Genomic DNA, 25,646 nt, shown 5'->3' on the forward strand with positions numbered 1-25,646 from the left:
TATTCCTCTTACAAATTCAACAACCTGTTGGCAATTTAAAATAATGAAAAAAAAGAAGAAATTATATGTTAGCGTAAGTTATGCAATAATATATTGGTTAGAGTAATCTAAGTTAGTTAGAGGAGCTGAGAAAGAGGTCATGCACAACAATGGCTTTATAATAATCCCAGTGGTACTGGCGGGGATCCTTTCCATTTCCTATAAGAAATGGATGGTTCATCGTTTTCAAAATCAGTGGTCATGAATGCATGAAAGGGAAAATATGAGGTTTTGGAAGTTGTTTTATTCACTATTTCAAGTGTCATTATACTATCATAGAAAAAGAGAGAATCGATAATAAAAACTAGTGGTACATGAAGCAAAATAACCAAAAATTGTAAATGATGGACTTGGTCCATCCAGATGAATAGTAGCTGATAGAGAATAAGATGATGTTAATTATATAATTAGTTTCTAAGTCAAAGCTTTCTTTAGGGTATACCTTAATCCACTTGGTTGAATCGATCTGGTTGATGCATGCACGTACACAACTGGCTTTATTCAATTCTATACTAGATAGTCAACTCACAAACCAGATGATCATAAGCTACCCTGATTATAATTGCAGCTCTTTGTTTTGTTCTGTCGTTCTATACTCTCAAACAGTTCCATAACCCATTCCGATTTAGTAATGATGATTGATAGCCAACAAGCTCCTGAAAGAAAGCCAGTAGAGATAGAGGTAGAGGTAGAGGAAGATTCAGCTTTAGCTGCTCAATATAGTAGTCACGAGATTGAACTGCCTAGTCCAACCTCTACCCAGATTCTCCAAACTTGTCATGTGCTTGTCAATATTTCAGAACAGTATGATTCAGCAACATCACTGTACGGAGTAGAAGTAACCTAGCAGATCATCCATGTCACAGCAGACCATCGGACATCAGATAAGACAGATCAAGCAAAGCAACCGCAGGAAGTACCTATTGAAAGTACCACAAGTCCTCAAGAACCGCACAGACCCTCAGGTCTGCGGGGAAACGACCTGCTAGACGACAACATAGATACGTCGTTAAGCAAAAGGACAAACAACAAGTACATCACTAGCGTACACGCGGCAACATCTGAATAGGCCAAAGTACTGAATAGTACGCCTATAAATACTGCCGTCCCCATTCATTTACGGACACGTTCAATACAAGTACAATTCTTAACCCTCTCTACTTTCTCTCTCTAGAACATTATCTCATTCGCTGACTTAGGCATCGGAGGGGGTTTCCTCGGTTAAACCCCCGAGGTTAGCTTACGTTCGTTCTGTCTGACAGGGCAGCATCACCAAGCAGGGCTCCTCCAGTTCCACACCCGGAACAAGTGGCGCTAGAAGGAGGGGTTTCCCAGACCTTGCTTCTAAAAGACCTACCCTCTCACGCAATGACTGAGTCAAGCGAACCGATAATCCAGCAGATAGAACCACCCACCTCAAAAAACAACCAGAGAACCACAAATGTACCCTTGTTCGGCATGCCTCAGAGTCTTGGTCCGCCAAGAGAGACACCACAACCCAGAGCTATGGCAACCCCTAGCCAGGGCCAGGGTATCCCAATTCCAACCAGTGCTTCACTAGCACGATTGGGGGCACAGTTCTCACCCGACCAGATGCGCACAGCAATAGAAGTCCTAACATTCCTTACTCAAACAACCCCACAAGCCCAGGTCATGAGAACAGCCCCAGAGGTTGAGGTTGAGCAGAGGAGAAAACGTCCCAGACCCCAGCATAGTCCGAATGTTTGGAGGAGGAATCTGCAGCAGGACATGGAAGGGGCTGATAATCAAGAGTATGAAGCAGAGAGTATCACACCAAGCAGAGCTCAACCCCGGGCAAGGACTGAACAAGCACCCAGTCAAAGACACCACTCCATGTCAGGTATGCCCAATCCCATCCGAGCAGTAGTTAAACCTGATAATTCTCCCTTCTGCGATGAAATACTCTCTGAAAGAATGGAAAAGATAAAAATGCCCACCTGCAAATACTCCGGAAAGACAGACCCAACGAATCACCTCTCTGCCTTTGGGGGACACATGATGCTATATACCAACACAGACTCTATGTGGTGTAAGGTCTTTCCTTCCACTCTAGAGGGGATGGCAAAGAGCTGGTTTGGTAAAATACCCAAAGGCACCATAACATCTTTCCGGCAGCTAGCTATCTTGTTTCGCACCCAATACGTGGCAAACATTGCCAGAGAAAGGATGACAGGGGAGCTGATGTCAGTCATCCAGGGGCCTCAGGAATCTCTGAGGGAATACATATCCAGATTCAATATGGAGGCGTCGAATATACCCAAGTTGCAGCAAGAGGTAGCAGTCCTGGCCATGATGACTGGTCTGCGGGATGGAGAGTTCAAGAGTTATCTGGGCAGAAAATCATTCACAACCCTGGCAGAGGTACTGGGAAAGGCAAATGAATTTATAAAGAGTGAAGAAATTGGCAGAGCAACCTCACGTCGATATGTGGCAAGTGAGAACAATTACGGTAGTCAGAGCAAAAAAGAGCCATACAAAAAAGAGTACTCAGACAGAAGAGAAAACCCACAGCCAAGAAGAGACTGGCAGGGACCAGGCAGAGGCAAAGGTAACGAGTTTAAAACTGAGAAAAGGGGGAAGTTTAATGAGTATACCCCCTTAGTGGCATCCAGAACTCAAATTTTTGCCATCAGCAAAGAAGACGAGAAGTGGCAGAGACCTCCCAAAATGTACAACAAGTACAGGGACTCAAAAAAGTACTGTGACTTTCACAGAGACCATGGCCACCTCACAGAAGAGTGCACTCATTTGAAGGATAATATCGAAGATCTGATCCGGAGGGGATACTTGACTCAATTCAAAGCAAAAAGCTCGTATAGCAGGACCTATGAGAACAGAGATAATGATAATAGGTCCGACAATAAGAAGGCGGAACCCAAGCAGAGCTACCCAGCAGACCAAAAGAGAATGGGCGACATTTTGGTCATAACAGGAGGGCCAGTTTACGCGGGAACCACTGTTAGCGGGGCCAAGGCCAGTGTGAGCGAATTCAAACACCAGGTTAATTACCATAATTCTGGCAGGTGGCCCGCCCCTCCAAAAATCCCGCAGTGCACTTTCACAGAGGAGGACTGTAAAGGCATAATATACCCCCATGACGACCCCATGGTACTAGCCCTGAATGTAGCAAACAGAAAAATCCACCGTATTCTGATAGACGGAGGTAGCTCTGCGAACATCTTATTCTGGCCTGCTTTCCAAGAGTTGCAAATTGATGAGAAATATGTAAAACCAGTCAATTACCCAGTAATCGGATTCACAGGAGCCACAGTGATACCAGAGGGGATAGTCAGTTTGCCGGTGCAGATTGGCCAAGGGAAGGATATCAAGGATATCATGGTAGACTTCATGATTGTGAAAGTCCCCGCAGCCTACAACGTCATTCTTGGCAGACCATTCATCCATGACGCAGGGGCTGTAGTCTCCACTTATCACCTTACCATGATGTATACGACAAATGATGGCCGCTCAGCCAAGGTAAAAGGCAGTCAGGAGCAGGCCAAGAAGTGCTACCACACTGCGCTAAAACAACCACCCAGACCCCCACCACTGGCAGAAGAAGAACTTCCCCAATCTCGAAAAAGAAAGAGAGCAGAGCGCAAAAAAGACAAGTTGTTAAGCATGGAAAACTTCGAGCATCGGGAGGAAGGTCTGTTGGAACCCACGCCAACTGACGAAACTGAGGAGATAGAATTAGAGGAAGGGTTGACAGACCGGACGGTTCGAATTGGCACAGACGTAGACCTATCCCTCAGAGTGAACCTCATCGGTCTGCTGAGAGAGCACGCAGACATATTTGCTTTCTCAGCGGACGAAATGCCAGGGATTGACCCCAGTGTCATGGTCCATAGACTGAATGTCAGCAGAGAAGTTAGGCCAGTGAAACAGAAGAAAAGAAATTTTTCGACAGAGAAGAATGTGGCCATCCAAGAAGAAATCAACAAATTTCTAGCAGCCAAGTTCATAGAAGAGTGCGATTACCCAGAATGGCTGGCTAACGTTGTGATGGTAAAGAAAGCAAACGGTCAATGGAGGATGTGTGTAGACTTCACGGACCTAAACAAGGCCTGTCCGAAGGACTGTTACCCATTGCCCAGAATAGACCAGCTGGTTGATTCCACCAGTGGACACGCTCTCTTGAGTTTCATGGATGCATTTTCCGGCTACCATCAGATCAGTTTACTCGAATCAGATCGTAAGAAAGCTGCTTTCATCACAGACGCTGGAGTTTATAACTACAAAGCTATGCCATTCGGCCTGAAAAATGCGGGTGCAACCTACCAAAAGCTTGTAGATAAGATATTCGCACAGCAAAAGGGACGGAATGTGGAAGTATATGTGGATGATTCCATAGTCAAGAGCAAAAAAGAGGCCAATCACATCGCAGACCTGCGAGAAACATTTGCTACGTTGAGACAGTACGGCATGAAACTAAACCCAAAGAAATGTGTGTTCGGTGTTAAGTCAGGAAAGTTCCTGGGATTTCTGGTCAGTGAAAGGGGAATAGATGCCAACCCAGAGAAGGTGGAGGCCATACTCAACTTGCCAGAGCCAAAGAACATACGAGATGTGCAGAGATTAACGGGAAAGATGGCAGCACTCACTCGTTTTATCAGTAAATCCGCAGATAGATCCCTCCCATTTTTTCAGGTACTGAAAGGCAACAAAACATTCAAGTGGGAAGCAGAGCAAAAAAAAGGCATTCGCAGAGGTAAAGAATCACCTAAAGAGCCTCCCAACAATAGCCAGACCAGAAGTAGGAGATGTTTTGCAGTTGTACATCTCGGCCTCCAAAAAGACTGTAGCAGCAGCCTTAATAGTGGAAAAGGACAAAGCCCAACAACCAGTATATTTCGTCAGTCACATTCTCAACCCCGCAGAGCAGAGGTACCCACTGATCGAAAAAATGGCCTTCGCAATTATGATAGCTGCCAGGAAGCTGAAACCATACTTCGACGCTCACAAGGTACAAGTATTAACAAATCAGCCTTTGGAGAAATCATTGCGAAGGCTGGATACCTCAGGCAGATTGCTGAAATGGGCGGTAGAACTCTCAGAGTACGATATTGAATACAGGCCAAGAACGGCCATAAAGGCACAGGCATTAGCAGACTTCATAGCTGAGGCATCGTACGAAGAAGAAGAAGAACCTCTGGGGACCTGGCAGATATATGTAGATGGCTCAGCCGCAGTAACAGGGTCAGGAGCAGGCATTATAATGACTTCACGAGAAGGTAATGTCTTTGAATATGCCATAAAGTTCAAATTCAAAGCCTCAAATAATGAAGCAGAGTACGAAGCAGCGATCGCAGGCATTCAAATGTGCAAGGCAGCGGATGCTAAGAAAATCGTGTTGAAAACAGATTCCCAGTTAGTGGCCAGTCAGTATAAAAGCGAGTATGAAGCTCGAGAACCGTCCATGCAGAGGTATCTGGCACTGATGAAAGAAGCAGTAGCCCAGTTGGAAAGCTTCGAGATCCAATTGGTCCCCAGGGCAGAGAATAGCCAAGCAGATGCTCTCTCAAAATTAGCAAGCTCTTCGCTGCAAGACCTGGAAAGAACAGTGATGGTGGAAGTACAGGAAGAGAAGAGTATCGATAAGAGGCCCATGGCAAATGCCATCAGCACGGAGCCTCAGTGGTACGACAGTATAGTATCATACAAGCTTGGCAGGGGTCTCCCTACAGCAGAGCCAGAACAGAAGAAGATAAAGCGAAATGAACACTGGTTTGTGATCTACCAGGGCAGATTGTACAAAAAATCCTTCTCCCTACCCCTGCTGAGATGCGTCTCAACGGAGGAATCACAGAGAATCATTGAAGAAATTCATGAGGGCATATGCGGTAATCATATTGGGGGTAGAACACTAGCTTTGAAAGCCCTCAGGGCAGGGTACTATTGGCCAACTATGGTGAGTGACTCGCAATCATACGTGAAGAAATGCGACAAATGCCAAAAGTTCGCTCCAGTAATCAATCAGCCCTCAAATGATCTGCAACCAATCGTCAATCCCATACCATTCGCTCAGTGGGGAATGGACATCCTGGGTCCGTTTACAGCCGCGAGTGGAGGAAGAAGATACCTGATCGTGGCAGTGGATTATTTCACCAAATGGATAGAAGCAGAGCCCACAAAAAGCATAACAGCGAAACGAATGAAAGACTTCATCTGGAGAAACATCATCACAAGATTTGGCATCCCAGAAAGTTTGGTCTTTGATCACGGGACACAATTCGATTGCACACCGGTAAAAGATTATTGCGCAGAGCTAAGAATCAAATTTGCTTACGCATCAGTATGCCACCCACAGAGCAATGGACAGGCCGAGGCGGCGAACAAACAGATCCTTGGAGCTCTGCGAAAGAAAATAGAGGATTTTAAGGGTGCATGGGCAGACCTCATACCAGAAATTTTGTGGTCCAATAGAACAACTGAGAAGGAGGCGACAGGAGAAAGTCCCTACAAGTTAGCCTTTGGAGCAGAAGCAGTATTACCGGTGGAGGTTGGCCTGCCCAGTTTCAGAGTGCAGTACTATGATGAAAGCACCAATGAACAACTCATGAGGGAATCATTAGACCTTCTGCCAGAGGTAAGGTTGCTAGCAGAGCTGAGGCTCACAGAAAACAAAGAGAGAATGAGCAGAGCTTACAACAAAAGAGTCAAGCACAGGCCTATGCATGTGGGAGACCTGGTACTTAGACGAACAGCAGCTACAGGAAAGGGCAAGGCAGAGGGGAAATTCACTGCAAATTGGGAAGGACCATACCAGATCACAAGGGAGATAGCCCCTGGCTCATATCATCTTCTGACAATGGATGGAAAAGAGCTAAAGAATAGTTGGAACGCCAACATGCTCAAAAAATACTATGTTTAGTACAGATGACCTATACAATGATAAGGCAGGATAAGCCAAAATTATCCCTCTTTGTACTCCTTCTTACAGAATACATATAATAAAATGAGCTTGGCGGTTCCAAGAAAAGATAAAGTGATAAGCAAAGCACGGCGTAACTTAGAAATACGTCATGACACACACATCCAACAGATGACTTGACTTGATCACTCAAGTCAGCTGAAGAACAGTGTCATGATGAATTTCTAAGTTAGAATATCGCAGAGCAATTTCTGATTTTTGCCTTGGCTAAAACCAAGACAATTCAAAATTGGAAACAGCCCAAAAGGCTAGTTAGAATATCGCAGAGCAATTTCTGAGTTTTGCCTTGGCTAAAACCAAGACAATTCAAAATTGGAAACAGCCCAAAAGGCTAGTTAGAATATCGCAGAGCAATTTCTGAGTTTTGCCTTGGCTAAAACCAAGGCAATTCAAAATTGGAAGCAGCCCAAGAAAGCCTATTTAAAATACGCAAAACAATTTCCGAGTTTTGGCCTTGACCAAAGCCAAAGCAATTCAAGGTTGAAGGTAGCTCAAAAGGCTAGCTAGAATACCGCACAAATGTCACAGAGCAGTCCCTAAGTTTGCCTTGGCAAAAGCCAAGACAATCCAGAAGGGGAGGTAGTAATAAAACATGCTATAAAGCTTGACTCTGATCAAGGCTAGAACTTCCAAAAGACAAACAAGATATCAAAAATTGGCTAAGTACCTAGCAAAAATACGCATATCAAATGCCGGCGGCTATACCTTCATTAAAAACCAAGGAAATAAACAAAGTACAGCCCTACAAAATGGCTCTGGGCAGTAAATACACCAGCCCAGCTCAAGAATATCTGAGAAGAAAGGCAGAAATAAACTAACTGTAAATTGTTCCAAAAACAGAATGGCACAAACGCCACCACCCAACAGGGCAAACCCTAAATAATATTGTTTAAAAACTAAACTATTACATAACAGGCCCAGTCACACAAGAAGAACAGGGGGATAGCCGCCACACCCATTATTCGTCATTGCCTGCAACATCATCTTCATCTGAGAAAGGCAAATCTCCAGGGTGAGTGTTCTCGACGCAGAAGTCGGGCACATCACTAGGCTCTACGGCATGACCCTCAGCAGCTTCAGCCTCCCGCAGTTCCTTAAGAATGGTAAGGTGCAGGCCAGCAAGCCAGTCCTCTTCGATCAAGCTCCAATCAAACTGCGGATATTTGTGCTTGATTATGAGAGAGGCTGCTTTCCACCCGCCATCATACCTCTGCGTTAGAAGGGCATACTGAGCGTCAGAGCGACAAAATTCTCGCACAGCAGCAGCCACCTCCTTCTGCACAGAAAGGCGAAGTTCTGCCAGCTCATCAGCATGCCTCTGCTCAACAAAGCTTAGCTGCTCCGCCAAATCCTCAGTACGTTTCCTCTCCGCCTCCACCTCCGCCTGAGCTTTAGCTAAATTCTCCCCAGTTAGGCGCAGAGCTACAACCTCACTAGCCAAGTTGTCTCTTTCGACGGATATCGTTTGAACATTGGCATTGGCAATAGTGAGGGAGGAGGATGCTCTTTCGTTTTCCAGGGTCAGGTCTCGGATCTGCCTGTCCTTTTCTTCAAGAAGAGCAAGATGTTCATCATGCTTCCTCTGATAGAAGAAAAAGAAGTCACAGAGCTCCTTCACAGCAACCCCAGCCTGCAAATAATAAAAATAAAAAAAAAATGGCTAAGTACAAAAACATGCAAAAAATGGCTAAGTATAAAAACAGCATAGATTCAAAAGCTTCTTACCTCTAACACCTTTTGGTAGGCGTTAGCCCCAGGGGTGTAAACACGCTCAAGAGGGCGGTCAGCTGGCAGTGTTAACCCCTTCAACATCCGGTATGCCAACGTTCCGCCTTTCTCTGGGAAGCTGGCATACAAAGACTCGTTAGCTCTAACATCCCAGTGAGGAACGAAGATGTCATCGCTAATCGGCGCAGGGGAGAAACAGGCAGCCAACTCAGGGTTCACCGCAGGGCGAACATCAATGGCCTCCTTCTCCAGAAATTCCCCGTTCCTAATATTCACAAAAGCAGGAACAGAAGACTCAGGCAACCTCAGTTGCTCCTCCAAATAAGCAGCAAGAGCAGCAGATGAAGTAGGAAGAGAAGCGGTGCTTTGGTTAGCAGGGGCAGAAGCTTGGGCCTGCTCCTGCGAGCGAGAACCCTCCCCAGTGCAAATGCGCTTACCTGGGCGCTGCACAAAAGGGACGTCCTGCTCCTCGGTCACGATCTCCACCTGCTCGGAGATAGAGGAATTCACGACTTGGTCAGGATGAGCAGATTGCAATTGGTCTGCAGCAGTTCGCGTAACGTCAACAGAAACGCTTTCCGTCTCAGGGCGAGGCCGACGTTGGCCCGCAATATTACCCCCTCCCCGTGTGGTCTGACCAAGCCGAGCAGAGGCAGATATAGAAGGGGTAGCCCGAGAAACAGGGGCAGAACGTGGCGTTGAGGTGCTCGCCCCAGCGGTTACTCCTGCAGAGCCTCCCCCTCTGCTAGTGCGGCTAGCCACAGAACCCCCACCTCTAGCAGTACGACTAGCAGCAGAACTCCCCCCTCGAACAGTTCGTCGAGAGCTTGCTCTGCGTCCGCCAACAACATCAGCTATGGTACGGTAAGCATTGGCGGGGTCTTCAGCTGGCTCGTTAGTCTGGGGGGTTCCATCAGCAGTTAAACCCAGGGAGCTCATATCAAGGTGTTGACGACCTAGCAGGACAAGGAAACATAAGAAAATGTTATTTAAACCCAGGGAGCTCATATCAAGGGGTTCTATAAAAAAAAAGCTAAGTACAAAACAAACAAAAAAAAAAAAAAAAAAAAAAAACAAAAAAGAAAGAAAAATGTACCATGAGGATGAGTGTTGCACAAGTGCATAGCGGAAAGAACATCATTCCGCAGAATATACATCGACTGAGGCAGCCAATTCTTAGGGGCACGGCCGACGTCCTTTCCGTTCGCGTCGCGCTTAACTACTGAGTCAAACCACTCATAAGCAGCATCCTCCAAGTTATGACCAACCAAAACCTCCACACCCTCCATCTTGCCATTTGGAGAAACAAAGCTACGAGGCAAAGGAAAGTCAGCGGGAACTCGAAGCCAGAAGAATCGACCCTTCCAATCCCTCTGCCCAGTGGGGTTGCCCAAGCAGGTCATTTTGCCTCGAGCAGTGTAAGTGGTAAACCAACCAATGCTCCCTTCCTTGTTATCACTGCTTCGAATACAGTGCAGTCGTTTGCACAAAGAGAGAGTCTCAGGGAAGCCTTTGAAACGCACCACCCACAAGTAGCAGACCAAAGTCCGTATAGCAAACGGATGAAGCTGCGCCAGGCAGACATTAAAAGCCTTCAAGAATTTGGCCAAGGTTGGATCCAAGGGAAAGCGCAGCCCAAAGTCCAGATGATATGAATACAACCCAATATGACCTGGGGGAGGAGCAGTAATACGAGCATCATCTGCGGGGACAACCAGCTCGTATCCAGGGGGAAAAGCATAAAGCTCCCTTCCAACACCAGGATAATCATGTTGACGAGCTGCTTTGAGCCAATCCGCATCCGGCGCAGCGTTTAAGGGACCATATGAAACTTCAGGAGTTAAATAACTCTCAGTCGGCCCAACGGGCAGATCTTCCTCAACATACAACGGAAACGGTCGGAGAAGCCCCACCTCCTCGAGAATGGGATTCTCAGGATGATGCTCTGCGTCGCCGAAACCACTGCTAGGACCACTTGCCATCGGAGAACGTCTGCGGTAAACATGCAACGACCCATCAGTACTCCCAATAAAAGGCCCGTCTAGTTGATCAAAACTGTCCAACCAAGCTACTTCGGCCAGGGGTTGGATGTCTAACCCAATAGGGGCATTAGGGGGAGGGTTCAATCGAACCGCACTGGCCAAATGTTCATGGCGCAGTTCTCTAAGACGTTGACGAAAGGCAGGAGTAGGCCCTGACACAACAGGCGTAGCCCTGCCAGCGACGGGAGACACACCCCCAGAGGAAGACCCACTGGAGATAGATATCACCGCAGGCTCAGAACGAGAGATAACATCATGCATAGACTTAGTTCTATTCTCTGCTACTGTCCTAGCCTCTTCATCAGAGGGTAAAGAGACAGAGGAAGGGGAAGAAGGAGAATATGGCTCGGAGGAATCGCTCATATACCCAGGGCTACTAGGGTTGGCACTATCAGAGGTATCAGACATGTTGACTGAAAGAAAAAAGAAGAAAGAAAGAAGAATAAACAAAGGGTAGAAGGAGAAAAGTCAAGGCAAAACGACAGAGAAAAAAGAGCAAAACGACACAAAAATATACATGTAATGTAAAAATAAAATAAAAAGAAGAAGAGAAAAGGAAGAAGAAGACGAAAAACTCCAAGAAACGCAGAAATGGCGAAGCCAAAAAACACAAACACTCCCACATTTCATTCAAAAAACACATACCACAAAAAACTCACAAAAACTACTAAAACAGTTGAATGTACATGCAAAACCAAAGAATGCAGCAAAGAAAAAGCAAAAGAATTACCTGGAAAAGAGAAGGGCGAAGAAAGAAGTTCAACAATGGCGGACTAGAAACCCTCGAAGAAAAACACGAACCCAAAAAACCTCGACAATTTCAGAAGAAAACACCACCACCAGCGAATGCGCAATCACCGGAATAATACGAAAACACAAGAAAGCAAAGAACTTGGAGTTAGAGTACTCGGGAAATGGCGAAATTAAGTTCGAAGCAAAGTGAAGTTAGAGGAGAGTAAGAAAATGAAGAAGGTAAGAAAGAGGAGAGAGAAGAAGAAAGTAACTGAAACCCGTATTTAAAAGGAGAAATAAACGGCCAAGATTTGAAGACCCTTCGAGTCACCTACCTGGATGAAGGACACGTGGGGCGCAATAAACCATGACGGTTTATTCTCCTTTCGAACGCTAACTACAATAAAACCACGACGGTTTAAAAAAAAAAAAAAAAAAAAAAAAAAAAAAAAAAAAAACGTACAGACAATCGCGCAAGTTATGACCGGAAAGAGCAGGTCTAACTCCAAGTAGTCAGCCCTACTCTTGGGGACTAGTTGTACAGGATGCAGCCAAAGAACACTGAAAGAGCAGGTCTAACTCCAAGTAGTCAGCCCTACTCTTGGGGACTAGTTGTACGGAGTAGAAGTAACCTAGCAGATCATCCATGTCACAGCTGACCATCGGACATCAGATAAGACAAATCAAGCAAAGCAACCGCAGGAAGTACCTATTGAAAGTACCACAAGTCCTCAAGAACCGCACAGACCCTCAGGTCTGCGGGGAAACGACCTGCTAGACGACAACATAGATACGTCGTTAAGCAAAAGGACAAACAACAAGTACATCACTAGCGTACACGCGGCAACATCTGAATAGGCCAAAGTACTGAATAGTACGCCTATAAATACTGCCGTCCCCATTCATTTGCGGACACGTTCAATACAAGTACAATTCTTAACCCTCTCTACTTTCTCTCTCTAGAACATTATCTCATTCGCTGACTTAGGCATCGGAGGGGGTTTCCTCGGTTAAACCCCCGAGGTTAGCTTACGTTCGTTCTGTCTGACAGGGCAGCATCACCAAGCAGGGCTCCTCCAGTTCCACACCCGGAACAATCACTATTTGTGAATTGTGATCAAGCTCACATTCTGTGAACTGTTGTTTTCTTTGTGTAGAGCATTTATAAAGATGTTTTACTACTTGTTTAAATTTTTTATACATCTCTTTTACATATTGTGCACTAAAACTACATTTATTCTGGCAGTGCTAACTATTACTGCCATTTTATCTTTACCGCTGCAAGTGGTGTGTTTTCTTGCTACCCGTTTACTTCAATTTGTTACACGTACACGGTGGAAACTATTTCAAAGTCTCAAAATATAAGCTCTATACCCGCTCTAGGATCCTGGGAAGTATGTTGATATTAACACCCACACTTGTTATTTTGTTTGTGATTGCCAAAACTGCTACAGGCTTAAAACATGCTTTGTTTGCCGGATTACCAATAGCAAATTGGATAATCATATACTTCTATTTTATAATTCTGGGCATCTATGCTTTCAGCTTTTCCCTTTCAAAACTCACATATGCTTTGTTACCCTCAGTAGTCAGTGCCATTGCATCATACAGATAGTGGCATCAATGTGAAAGAAGGAGTGGCTGAGATAGTTGATTGTCTCATTTTTTGGATGGCCGAGCATGAGGTTATGAAACGTGTCCCTGATTTGGAGCATCACACAGTACTAGGGTTGCACACTCAGAAATGGATTGAGGTATCACTTTTCATCTTCATTGCCTACAATGTTATTTCGTTGTCTACTCATTTGATACAAGTTAGTTCGAGAAGAAAAGCTTGATCCAGGGACCGATAAAAACTCTCATAAGTACATACTAATTGAAAAGATTTTGCGTAGGAAGTATATGGTGTACTGGGCCAATGGAATGAAACACAACATCAATGCTATATTAGGGTCACTGCTGCTTCTACTTACTTGGGTGTTGTATTTTAGGTCTCACTTAAACAAAACACCCCAGACAAGATATATTTTAGAGTTTGGTACCTGGACTTGTGTTAGTTTGTTGTTCTGCTCCTTTTTGTGGCTCATCAAGACATTTGTATTGTTGTCATGGCCATGGGAGGCTAGGGTAGTTTATGAACGATTAAAATATAGAAATGATGATGAAAACGGGTAAGAAACATTTCATCCTGATTAATTTTCTAGACTAATTAATTACAATCCTATTTTTAAATATGACTTCTCTTTCTCTTGTGGCGTGGCTGTGAGGTGAGGCATAGTGTGTACTGCCTGGCCTACTCATGCATTCAAAACCTGACTTGTACCTGGTACGGCCAAAGTTAGCTTTGGTTCCAGATTTGTCTGCTAAAAAAGTGTCTTGTACTTGCTTCAGCTCCTCCCCTTGGGGGTCAAGCTGAGGAGCGCTATCTCTAACTTAGAAACAGATTTAAATACTGCCCAGCGACCCCAGGAGAGGAGCTGAAACAAGTATGAGACAGCTTTAAAATAGCGGTAAAATTATCTTATTCACTGCCACTGGTACGTCCAAATGTGTTGCTCATCCCAAATGTTTTGCTCATCTGGTACCTGGTACGTCCAAATCATCTTATTGACTGTCAGACGGAAAAACTGTGTTTTTTTTTTCTTTTCTTCATTTGAAATGTTTTGCTCATCTCAAAATGTTCAAATGAACAAAAGATCCTTTAGGTATGCACCGTATTTGATGGAGGTGCTCATTGGTGCCATCGTATGAAAGAGAGCAAAACGTACTAAAGCGATATGAGTCCTAGAGCCTAATCGCAAGGCGCGCGCTTCATCGAAGTGAAGCGCACTTTTTAAGAATTAAAGGGTTTTTTTTTACTATTATGCACATATATATTACTAAAATAACCACAAAAATATATAAACATCAGATTTGCTTCCATAAATATCTTACTCTTTGTTTTAACAAAATAAAGCATATAACATAGTGTTTATCAAGAAGCTAGTCCCTAGGGTCCGGCTACTATAATTATTGTCTTCTTCTTTTCTTCTTTTTCCTTTTCTTTTGGAATCTAGCCCCACTTTCTATTGTTAAGGATTAATAGGGTGTGGCCCAAAACACAATAACAACATAGTATAAAAAAAAAAGCTTTCAACATGAAGTAATAATAATAAAAAATAAAAAATAAAAAAGAACTTCAACAAAGCGCCAAAAAGCGCGCTTTTTGCAAACGCTTCGGCGCGCTTAATTACACGGACCTAGTTAAGCGCTTTACCCTGAGCTTCACGCTTCAGCGCTTAAGTGCGCTTTTTAAAACACTGGTGCAGTCTCGCCTTCAATTACAAGCTAAAGAGTAAGGATAAGGGACCGGGAAGGGATAGTCTAATGGCTCATAGTTTGGAAATTTTAGGCCCCATTTAGTTCAACTTATTTTAACTGAAGTATTTCTTATCCATGATGTTGTTTATGGATATTCTAAACTCAATTTACATTAAATTGTTATGAGCAGAAACATCAGAGAAAATTTGAAGCGACTTGTTGAGGTCGGGGACCATTCAGATTGGGGCTATTTTGAAGAGAAGCTGCATGAATATGTGGACTGCTCAGTGGAAATATCATTAGAAACGATTGATACATGGATGGTAAACTACATACCTTGCTTAATTATTGATTACTATTTTCTAATAGTTCAACAAGTTTTAGGCATGGCAATGTCTCAGGTCACTGCATTAATAACATTTGTATTACATTTAACGTGGAAATTCCTATATATTATACCGCTGTTCAAGTTGTTTAAACGAATTAAATTAAAGTTGTACTTGACAAAACATATGTGTCTACTAGGAAAGGGCACGTTACAACTGTCTGTACATAGCAAACACATTAAGTAGTGCGACGGAGGTTGCAGATTGTTTGAACAAAATTATCAGCTGGCTTCTAATTGCTGCCACCATCATACTGTGGTTGTTGCTAACCGGACTGGCTACAACAAAAGTATTTGTCCTCATCGCATCACCATTACTAGCTGCAACTTTCATATTTGGAGATACTTGTAAGACTCTTTTTCAGGGGATAATGTTTGTATATGTGGTGCACCCTTTTGATGTTGGTGATTTATGTGCGATTGATGGAAAACTGGTTAGTTACCTAACTTGTTTTTCTAAGGGCTCGTTGGGTATAAAAACCAAATATGAAAACTACTAAAAAGATTTTTATTGTCAGTTTTCAAAATCAAACATGATTACTATATGTATGACTATTTTGTAATCTAAAGCTAGAAACTGACCGTGATAACGAATGAGCCTTAAGCATTCAATTGTTTGTTTTAGTTTTCTACTTTTCATAATCTTGTTAAAACTTAGATTAAAGGCTAACTTATATGCTCTGAATTTTTAGATGGAGGTGAGAACAATCGGCGTATGGAAAACAACCTTCTCAATAATTGGTACGCGGGAGGAAGCGATATATCCAATTTCAGAGCTATCCACTAAAAATATCATTAACTACAAGACCGATTTTGATTGGAATGACTACGTTGAGCTTGATGTAGGTTCCTTGGCCGAGGAAAGCATCAATATTTTGAAAGAAGAAATTCGAAAGTAAGATTCAGTTCCACTGGTGTTTTTGATAGAGATAAAATCGCTTAGGATATTTTATGTACAATAAATTTCGAGTTGCATTAAGTTTCTAACATAATTATGATTGATTTTCACTGAATCTAACATATATATATAGTAGGTTACAACATTAATCCTAATTATATTAGGAAATCTAATGCGACTAGAAATAATACATAAAATACCCTAAGAAATTCTATTCCTATCGGTTTTTTATATTCTACTTTTTTTTTCTTCTTTTTCTTTTAAGATTAACGGGAAAGACATGTTGGATTGGATTGTATTGAAACCACAACCAATCAGATTGGATTATATTAGATTTTGGGTCAGTTGAGTATGTCTCCTAAGAGACTGTCGTATGCATAAGACCGTTGATGTCAGCGTTAAATAAGTATAACGGTTTGACTAGAAATTATAACTATTTTGATTAACATGTATAACTATTTGATTGGAGAGTAAAATTAGTAGTAGTAGAATATAACAATATGATCACATTGAGTATCTATTTGTATAATGATTTGTTAAGGAGTTAGGTTTATACATAGACCGTCTTATATAAGTTTTTTGTAAAAAGAAGGAATGACATTTTTTTTTGATTCGGATTTCGAATTGGATCAAAATACCAAATCTTATGTTGGATTATATCGGATTGGATTTGGTAAAAACTTGAATGAGATTGAACTTAATATTTCAAACTAACATAATTGAGATACAATATTACAACCTCATAATCATAGAGATAGTCTTATAGAGTTATAAGCCTACATGGCCTTTTTTCGTATTACATTATGCTTATCAAGTAGTCATATACATTAAGTATTTAGTTTTTTCATACTCAGGATGGTCTTTGTTTATGAATTCATTCAATGATGCTACCTTAAGCCACCAAGTTATTTTTTACGTAGTACGTAGTCCTAGTACTATACGGAGTACTTCGTTATTTAACACTTTATTTGTTTTTTGTGTGTCTTTTTTTTTTTTTTTTCAACAGACTTCTGGATGGTGATAAAGATAAATTTACACAAAGTTTCAACTGGGTGGCTGTAACATTTGGAGATAACTTCAAGATAGCAGTTAATTTTAGACACAATGTGAACCTTAAAAACAACACTTACTTTGAATGTCTTAAGGAGAAGCAAAAGCTACGGTCCGAGTTTATTTTTCGAGTAAGAAGACTTCTAGATCAAAAGGAAAATGCTGGATCCAAAGCTTCTACAGGTTTGTATCTTTATTCATAGTCATAGTACTTGGAACTTTTGAATATTGATTCAAGTATACAATACTCCCTCCGTCCCGGAATACTCGACCCGGTTTGACCGGCACAGAGTTTAAGGGACTTAAATTGACTTATTTAATTTAATACTCCCTCCGTATTTATTTAAGGGATACACTTGCCTTTTCCGGCCGTATTTATTTAAGAGATACACTTGCCATTTTTAGTAACTTATCAACCTCATCATCTAATTAAATAATACATCTAATTTACCCTATCACCCACCATCCTATTAAACAAATAATTTCATAAACCCACCCCACCTCCCAACCCCCAAAATGACATGGTCCCCACTTGTTTACTTATTGAAATATCTACCCAACCCCACTTGCTTTATTATTTTATTTCATTCAATTCTTTTTTCTTAATACTCGTGCCCGGCCAAGTGTATCTCTTAAATAAATACGGAGGGAGTAGGTAGTAATTGATAGTGGGGTATTATTTTAATGTAGTTAGTGGGAGGTGGGTTAAGAGGTGAGGTTGGGGGAGAGTAGGGGTTGAATTTTTAATTATTTTTTGTATGGAGTAGGGGGTAGGTGGGTTAATAGGGGTGGAGTGAGAAATAATATAATATTGTTAGAATATTTCCATTTTTAAAAACAGGTCAAGTATTATGGGACGGCCCGATAAGGAAAACAGGTCAAGTATTCCGGGACGGAGGGAGTAGGTTAATTACTTAATAGTAGTACATAGACCTGTCAAACGGGTCGGTCGGGTCGGGTTGTAAAAAATTATTTTCGGGTTCGGGTTAGATCGGGTCGGTCACTTTCGGGTTCGGGTTTACAAATGCTTGTTTAAGACCCAGAACTTTCGGGTTCGGGTCGACCCAACGGGTTGAGAGATTTTAAAACGCGCATTATATTTTCATTAATTTAGGTGATAAATATACAAAATATGGGCACAAATAAACAAATTTTCCTACACAAGTTTATATTTAGTCAAATTCAACCATAAAATGGTGTATAATTCAAATTAAAATCATATTACACACAATAATAGTAAAAACAGCGTGTTTATTATGCTTAAATTTTCTCATAATCGCATTTATTACTATAAATACAACGATTTTCAATCGGTCGGGTCCAAAACGGGTTCGGTCGGGTTTTGACCCATTACTTTTCGGGTTGCTCGGGTTCGGATAAAATCGGGTTACGGGTCACAAAATCTTGTTCAGGACCCAGTATTTTCGGGTCGGGTTCGGGTCGGTTTTCGGGTCGGGTCGATTTTTGACAGGTCTAGTAGTACACCATAGTACACAATCACTTAAATCACAACGCTTAAATCCTACATATCGGAGCATGACGCGTGATACACATTTACATGGAATGAAAAGATGGGACATTTTACACTGGGTTGTTTACCCAGTTTACCACTTTACCTGATGAGTCTGTTAAAAGCGAACAAGTCCAAAAGTTGGGATTACCAAAAAATAAAACTCATAGTTGAGATTATTATAAGCGAACCGCACAAATTTGGAATTGTTCTAATCCTTTTTTTTAGTTTAGATGTGTTAATTTATTAAAGAATTGTACGTTAATTTGAGGGTATAATGCGCTCGTGCACTCACATGCTTTGAATTCAAAACCTTATTGTTGTATATTTTCTTCACTTCTGATGTAGAGAATTGAAATGAGAGCTTCCCAGGTTATGTGATGAGAAAGCTAGCAACTAGAGTTTCGGAAATCACATGGAAGCTGAAACTACCTGCAATGTACATTTAATTTGTTGAAATATGTTGAAGAGGTTAGGTTTTATAAAATCGTTTCAGCGGAATTATAACATTTTCATGGTCTCATGTACATAATTAATATTAACGTATTTCACATAATGTACTACTAGGAACTTGTATTTGTAGGTTTTTTTTCTACATTCCCTAGGGATATAAGACATGTGTGACTGTAATATGGCTAGAGTGGAATTAGAATACATTGTTGTACACTTGTAGTCTTGTACTAGGTGTTCTGGAACCAACGAGGTTTTGACCTAGTGGTTAAAACTGAGAACTCGTGTACGATATGTCTTAGGTTTGATATTCCCTCCCACATTTGTAATTTATATTGCTCTCATCGCTCATTCGCACCGCTTTTTAACATGATATTTTTTTCCTATACGTGTTAGGTTTAGATCAGGTTGGGCTAGTTTTCGGGCCGATTTCTAGAAACTTGGAGCTGAAAGTTGGCCTGACATGGGTGTTTTACTGTTTTGTAAAGTAGTTTCAACTTCTCTTAAAGAGCCATTAGATAAAACTTTGGATCGAATAGGAACTCTAAATTGAAGTTTCCCTTTCTAGAACTCCAATGGCCGATGAGCTCTTCAAGTCAAAAAAAAATGTTTTTTTGGACTAAATTAAAGACTTTGTTCTTTTAGATTGAACTGAATTGAACTTAGTTTATTAGACTTGATCTTAACTAAGTTAAATTATATTATTAAAATAAACTTAACTATAACGAAAAAATGAATTTATTGGACTTATACTGAATTGATATGAACGAAACTCAAACACTACTCCATACAAAATAAGTTTTAAACAAACAAGGGCAAATGGATCGAGTGCTGAGAATTGATCTTTGCCAAACCACATCAATCAAGTGTTTCTCATGAAGAGACACGTGAGTTCAAGTTGTCTATAATTAATAAGGCTTAAATTTCTACATCTGGCACTAATCATCAATTAACCTCCAAAACATAATCTTTTAATACTATAAATAAAATGCTTAGGTCGGCAATAATTCAAATCTTTGTCGTATATGGACTAGCAAATTTGCAAGTTAAGAATCTTTTTACAATATGCTTTATGGTAAGTGGTACGTGGCTCATTTCAATTCGTCAAAGATGATTTGTAATTCATAATATACTCCCTCCGTTCTTAATGACTTTTTAGTCTGTTTCAACTCAATATTTAAACATAGCTATTTTCAAATGCGTATGTTAAAAAAATATAAAATTTTGATATTGTTAAACTACATATTGAGACAAACAAAATAAGATCTCACATGAATATATTTTGAAATACGTATTGGAAAGAAATTAGAAAATTTTCTCCAATTGTAAAGAGTGTCAAGATTCCAAAAAGGACTAATAATAAAAAAAATAGAGGGAGTACAAAATAATAAAGCTTGTAGCCAATAAAATCATTATCAATCACTAATCATTATGAACACTATTTCTCTCTACCTTATCAACTTATACATAATAATGACCCTATTTTAACAAATTAATGTCAACATTTTGACTAATAAAAACCTTACACGTACCGCGTATCATAACCTATACAAAATACACAAACAATTACCCAACCAAAAGAGAGAAAACAAAATAAAATTTAAAAATGGTGATATGAGATACCAAATTTAGTACAATAGAATCTAGTAAGGACCTAAAAGCTCCCATCTAAAAGTGAAAATGGATATGGTGGATTTTCCTCTTTCAAGGACATATAATTAGGATGATGTCCAAAATATATATTGTTGTCCATACCCATTTGTAAATGGTCAAGATTTGGACCCAAATCCATAGGTAATGGGTTAGAAGTAACACTAACACAATTATATTGTCCATTATTGCTAGATGGTAACCTATTTAAAAACATAGGACTATTACATGTGTAAGGTGACGAGGGAGAGTGAGGGAATTCATCGACCTCGTAATTTTTATGTGACCGTGAAATCGCTCCAAAGGTGTTGTTGTCCTCGTCCTCCTCGCTATATGAGTGGCCCATGCCGGAAGACGACGTGGAGGACGACTTCATCACGAGTCGCCTCCGCTTTTCAGGGCTGGCGGGTGCCTCATCACTACCACCGCATAAGTGTTTGGCGCGGTCTCGCTCCGCCATGACACGTGGCAATATATCAGGATTCTCTACGAATTTACATAAGAAGGCCATCATTTGTTGGGGGCGCCTCTCGGTTGCTTCCAACCGTCGATTCATCCCTATAAGCTCATTATCTAACGTTCTTTGCTCATCCCTCAGCCGTTGAATTTCAACTAATAACTCGTGATCATCGGTGTCTTGATGGTGGGGATATTGGGGCCGATTTGTATGCTTCTTGCGTGCAATGTTCCTTAGAAGGTGCTTTTGCCCTCGCAAGAACCACTCGTTTGCAAATTCCCACCTATCTGTGTCTACCTTTCTAAATCCCTGAAACATACAGGGAAATGATTTCGTTAAGCTTTCGTACACTTTACAATGTGTAGCTTGTTCAATTCAAGCTTAAAACGTACTTTCTCTGTTCTTATTTACATGACACAATTGAATTTTAAACACTATTCACATAAGTTCATTTGGCTTGATTTTGTGATTTATACATAAGAAAAAACATAGTCATGTGGGTCAAACGGGACTATAATTATGGGACGGAGGGAGTATTTTTTTTCTTATCCATATTAATGTTTAAAATCGTGCATTGACAAACGTGACTAAATAATTATATCATTTAAATAAGAACAGAGGAAATATGAAGTTATTATATTGTATTAGCGTCACCACTTATTTAATTTAATCTACGGATTTTTCATGAAATGCCCCTGAGGTTTGCGTTAATGCACCAAATACCCCTAAACTTTTCAGAATGCACCAAATACCCTTGAGGTTTTAAAAAATAACACAAAGTACCCTTAATGAGCATTTTCCGTCAATTCATTTAAGTCTCCGTTAACATTAAATTTTTTAAATTTTTCTGTTTTTCTTTCTCTTTTCTTTTTCATGTTCCTTTGTTCTTTCTCCTTCTCCTTCCCAAAATCTCAGGGAGTCTGCAAATCAAATTTTTTTTCCTTATTTTTTTTTTCTTTATTTTTTCCTTTTCCTTTATTCTGCTTCCTTCCCCTTCTTTCCATGGATCCTTAAATTCGAACAAAAAATTAAAAAAAATGGGTTTTCTCATTCCTCCTCCATGGTTGCGAATTAAGGGTTTTTTGGTTGCGAATTTTCTGCTAATTATGAGTGTTTTTTTGTTGTGAATCATCTGCAAATTAAGGGGTGTTTCTCTTCGATTTTTGTAGATAATATTTCTCAATTTTGGGTGATTTTTTGGGTCGATATTTTGGGTTGATTTTTTGGGTTTGGAAGAAAATAAGAGGAAGAGTTCATTGTGAGCAGCCATGGTAGTCTCCCCCAATCACATTGCAGGCTCCACCACCGTCGTCGCCCGTGTAGGTTGGAGATGGGGTATGTTTTGTTGAAGATTTCGTGAATAATTTTTCCGGGTGCTTATATATAATGGCTAATTTTGTTTGGTTTTGATGGTTGGGTTTTGTGATGATGATGGTGATGGTGAAGAACAGGAGAGGGAAATTGGGCGAGAGTGAGAAAGAAAAAGGGGCGGGTTTTGCGAATTGGAGGAGAGACGGTTAATTAGGGATAGGATGGTGATGGTCATTGCTTCCATGGTGGTTTGAGATGAGAAAGAAGATGATGATGATGAAGATGTCGTATCAAAATTACAAAGGTGAAGATGAAGACAAATGAAGAAACAAGCAAGCAGAATAGCAGATTCACATTTTGGGGTCAATTTTTTTTGTTTTTTTAATAGCTAATTAGATTATTTTAGGGGCTTAATTTTTTTAGATAATAGTTAATTAGTTTTTTAGGGGTTTAATTATTTTAATTAAGTATTAATATTAGGATTAGTAGAGAAAATGGTGAGTAAGGGCAAACAAGTAAATTCATACTAACGGGGACTTAACGGAATTGACGGAAAATGCTCATTAAGGGCATTTTGTGTTATTTTTTAAAACCTCAAGGGTATTTGGTGCATTCTGGAAAGTTTAGGGGTATTTGATGCATTAAGGCAAACCTCAAGGGCATTTCATGAAAAATCCCTTTAATCTAACTACCTACTACGTTATAAAAGATGAACTTTTCAAGAGCATAGACAGCGCCACATAAGAATTGTGGAAGACATAAATAGGACATGCAATCTCTAATTCCAACCCTCCAAAATTGTACCACTCCTTAAAAAATTTGGTTATTTTTCTTAAATTGGAATCAACTTCTTTAAGCACTCCACTTCCATTGGTGGGATCGTCACCACTCACAAACTACTCCGTATATATTCTTGCTAATTAACGAAAAAACTTACTACTCCGTACCACAAAAGATCAAGAGTAAATATTTTTTAAATAATTATAAGTAAATATATACTTCCTCCGTTCTTGTTTACACGACATACCATTGGGTTTTGACACTATTAACACAAGTTCCTTTGACTTCATTTTGTGATTTATATATAAGAAAAAACTTAGTCGTATGAGATCTTATAAGATTCGTCTCAATAAAATAGTTTTTAAATATCAACTTTTTATAATTTTTTATTTTAAATAATGGAATATATTAATGTTTGAAATCGTACATTGACAAACGTGCTTAAATAATTGTGTCATTAAAAAAACAGATGAAGTATATGACACACAAATACTACTCCCTCTGGTCCTAAATAAGTGTCACTTTTCCATTTTTGGCGTTCCCTTGTACTTCGTGAGTGCCACTTTTCTATTTTTGAACATATACTTTTCCCACTTTTTCATACACTTTTCACACTTTTTCATACACTTTTTTCACTTTTCTATAAATCATGATTACTTTTACTTACACATTCTACACTTTTCCACTTTTCAATCTCCACATCCACTTTTATTTGTATTTTATCAATAAATAATTCTCTACTTTCTCCTTTTCCAAAACAAAAACATTCTCAATCATTACATCTTACACACTTTACAATTTTATTAAGCTCTGTGCCGTTCCTAAATAAGTGTCACTTATTGGAAACGGAGGGAGTACTTTATTTTGTAGATAACGAGAAGGCATTGTCCTAAGTTAGCGTGCAAGACGTTTAAAAAATCATTTTCACTAGACGAAGTATTACTTAATTTACATATATTGCAACCAATTATAAATTTTTGAGATATATTTTAACAACAAATATTCTATACGAATTATTAAAAACAACATATCCATCAAAATTTAATAGTTAAGAGTTTGGGACCATGTCCTAGTTGGTAATGGTCCCATACTCCCATTTGACCTCATGCTTCGACAGGGATTAACCCTTTGTGTCCCATTCCCTTCCCATCAAACTCATTATTAAAAAAATATACAATATTTTCTTGGGATATTTAATAAGCTCCATGTCGAAGAAGGGTAATCATCTTTGAAGCTTAATTTCTAACATTCGACCATCCAAAAACTTATATACGACAGTATTATATATATATATATATATATATATATATATATATATATATATTTATAGAAGACAATTTTTTAATGTTGACATTAGTGATCTTATGCGTACGACAATTTCATAGAAAACGTACTCAAAACTAAATTCAAACGGTGCTAAATCCTACTAATTAGAGTACATGGTTTTGCAAATATAACATTTGGAGTGTACTCCTACCAATCTAAATAAATTGAACAACTATTTCAACAATCATATGTAACTTTTCCTAGCTACCTTATGAAAATTAAGGTTAACTTAGACTATGTTTGAACAACTATATGTTGTTTATTTGAGATGAACACTAATTTTATCCTATACAAAACAAGTCACATGTTTAAATTTGTAGGCTCCCGTTTTAATTTGTAATGCGACTGTTCATACCAAAAAAAAAACAAGAAATTTGCAAACTTACATAGGTGTTAAGCTGTCGAACAAAGCTAGAGAAATTGTTGTGCTTGAAAAATGAGGGAAGAATCCGCTGCGAAAACTCAAGAGGTTCCACCACAAGAAAACTATTGTTAGCTCTTCCCCAACTGATTAGATCATCTGTTGATGGATCACTCACCATCTGATACGTTTTCATCACAAACGGCGCTATCATGTTCCCACTTTGCTCCATGTTACTTACCATGTACGATGTACCCTTTCACATACGAATATACGATCACTCTCTCTTTTTCTGTGTGTTCTTAATTTGGGGGAAGAAATTAAAGGGGGTGGAAATGGAGGAGACAAATATGAGGTGCTTAGCTAAGAGCTGATGGTGGGTATCTACTATATATATAGAAATAAATATATAGGACATCATTTTATTTTATTTAATAATAATAATAATAATAATAATAATAATAATAATAATAATAATAATAATAATAATAATAATAATAATAATAATAATAATATGATATGACACGCAGATATGATATGAATCAGTTGTATGAGTAATTTCTGCGTTACTGCAATATTTTTAATTTTAAGAGCAATATCAAGGGGTTTTATATTAAGACTTTTTTCATATGTCATGTTAGCTTTCCATTAATATTTAATTAATTAAATTTT

At 39.8% G+C, this 25,646-nt stretch overlaps 3 protein-coding genes across 3 annotated transcripts; 1 reads left to right on the top strand and 2 right to left on the bottom strand.

Moving 5' to 3' along the window:
• Nucleotides 1-7,952: 7,952 nt before the first annotated feature.
• Nucleotides 7,953-12,101, bottom strand: LOC130467532 (uncharacterized). Its single transcript, XM_056836065.1, has 4 exons — nt 11,960-12,101; nt 9,819-11,893; nt 8,720-9,678; nt 7,953-8,624 (listed from the first exon to the last, which is right to left on the bottom strand). The coding sequence occupies exons 2-4, from the start codon at nt 11,170-11,172 to the stop codon at nt 7,953-7,955; spliced, it is 2,985 nt and encodes a 994-aa protein (XP_056692043.1). The 5' UTR covers nt 11,173-11,893; nt 11,960-12,101.
• Nucleotides 12,102-12,142: 41 nt separating this feature from the next.
• On the top strand, nt 12,143-19,441 carry LOC110800543 (mechanosensitive ion channel protein 5-like). The gene is made up of 6 exons (XM_056837028.1): nt 12,143-13,250; nt 14,987-15,119; nt 15,322-15,615; nt 15,874-16,076; nt 17,086-17,312; nt 18,988-19,441. Exons 2-6 carry the CDS (start codon nt 15,117-15,119, stop codon nt 18,993-18,995), a joined length of 735 nt encoding a protein of 244 aa, XP_056693006.1. The 5' UTR covers nt 12,143-13,250; nt 14,987-15,116; the 3' UTR covers nt 18,996-19,441.
• A 1,026-nt stretch (nt 19,442-20,467) lies between these two features.
• On the bottom strand, nt 20,468-25,352 carry LOC110800540 (heat stress transcription factor C-1). Its single transcript, XM_022005855.2, has 2 exons — nt 25,000-25,352; nt 20,468-21,505 (listed from the first exon to the last, which is right to left on the bottom strand). Exons 1-2 carry the CDS (start codon nt 25,216-25,218, stop codon nt 20,744-20,746), a joined length of 981 nt encoding a protein of 326 aa, XP_021861547.2. The 5' UTR covers nt 25,219-25,352; the 3' UTR covers nt 20,468-20,743.
• Between the last annotated feature and the right edge of the window lie 294 nt (nt 25,353-25,646).

This window comes from Spinacia oleracea, chromosome 2 (genome assembly GCF_020520425.1).
Source record: "Spinacia oleracea cultivar Varoflay chromosome 2, BTI_SOV_V1, whole genome shotgun sequence".
NCBI classification, from domain to species: Eukaryota; Viridiplantae; Streptophyta; class Magnoliopsida; order Caryophyllales; family Amaranthaceae; genus Spinacia; species Spinacia oleracea.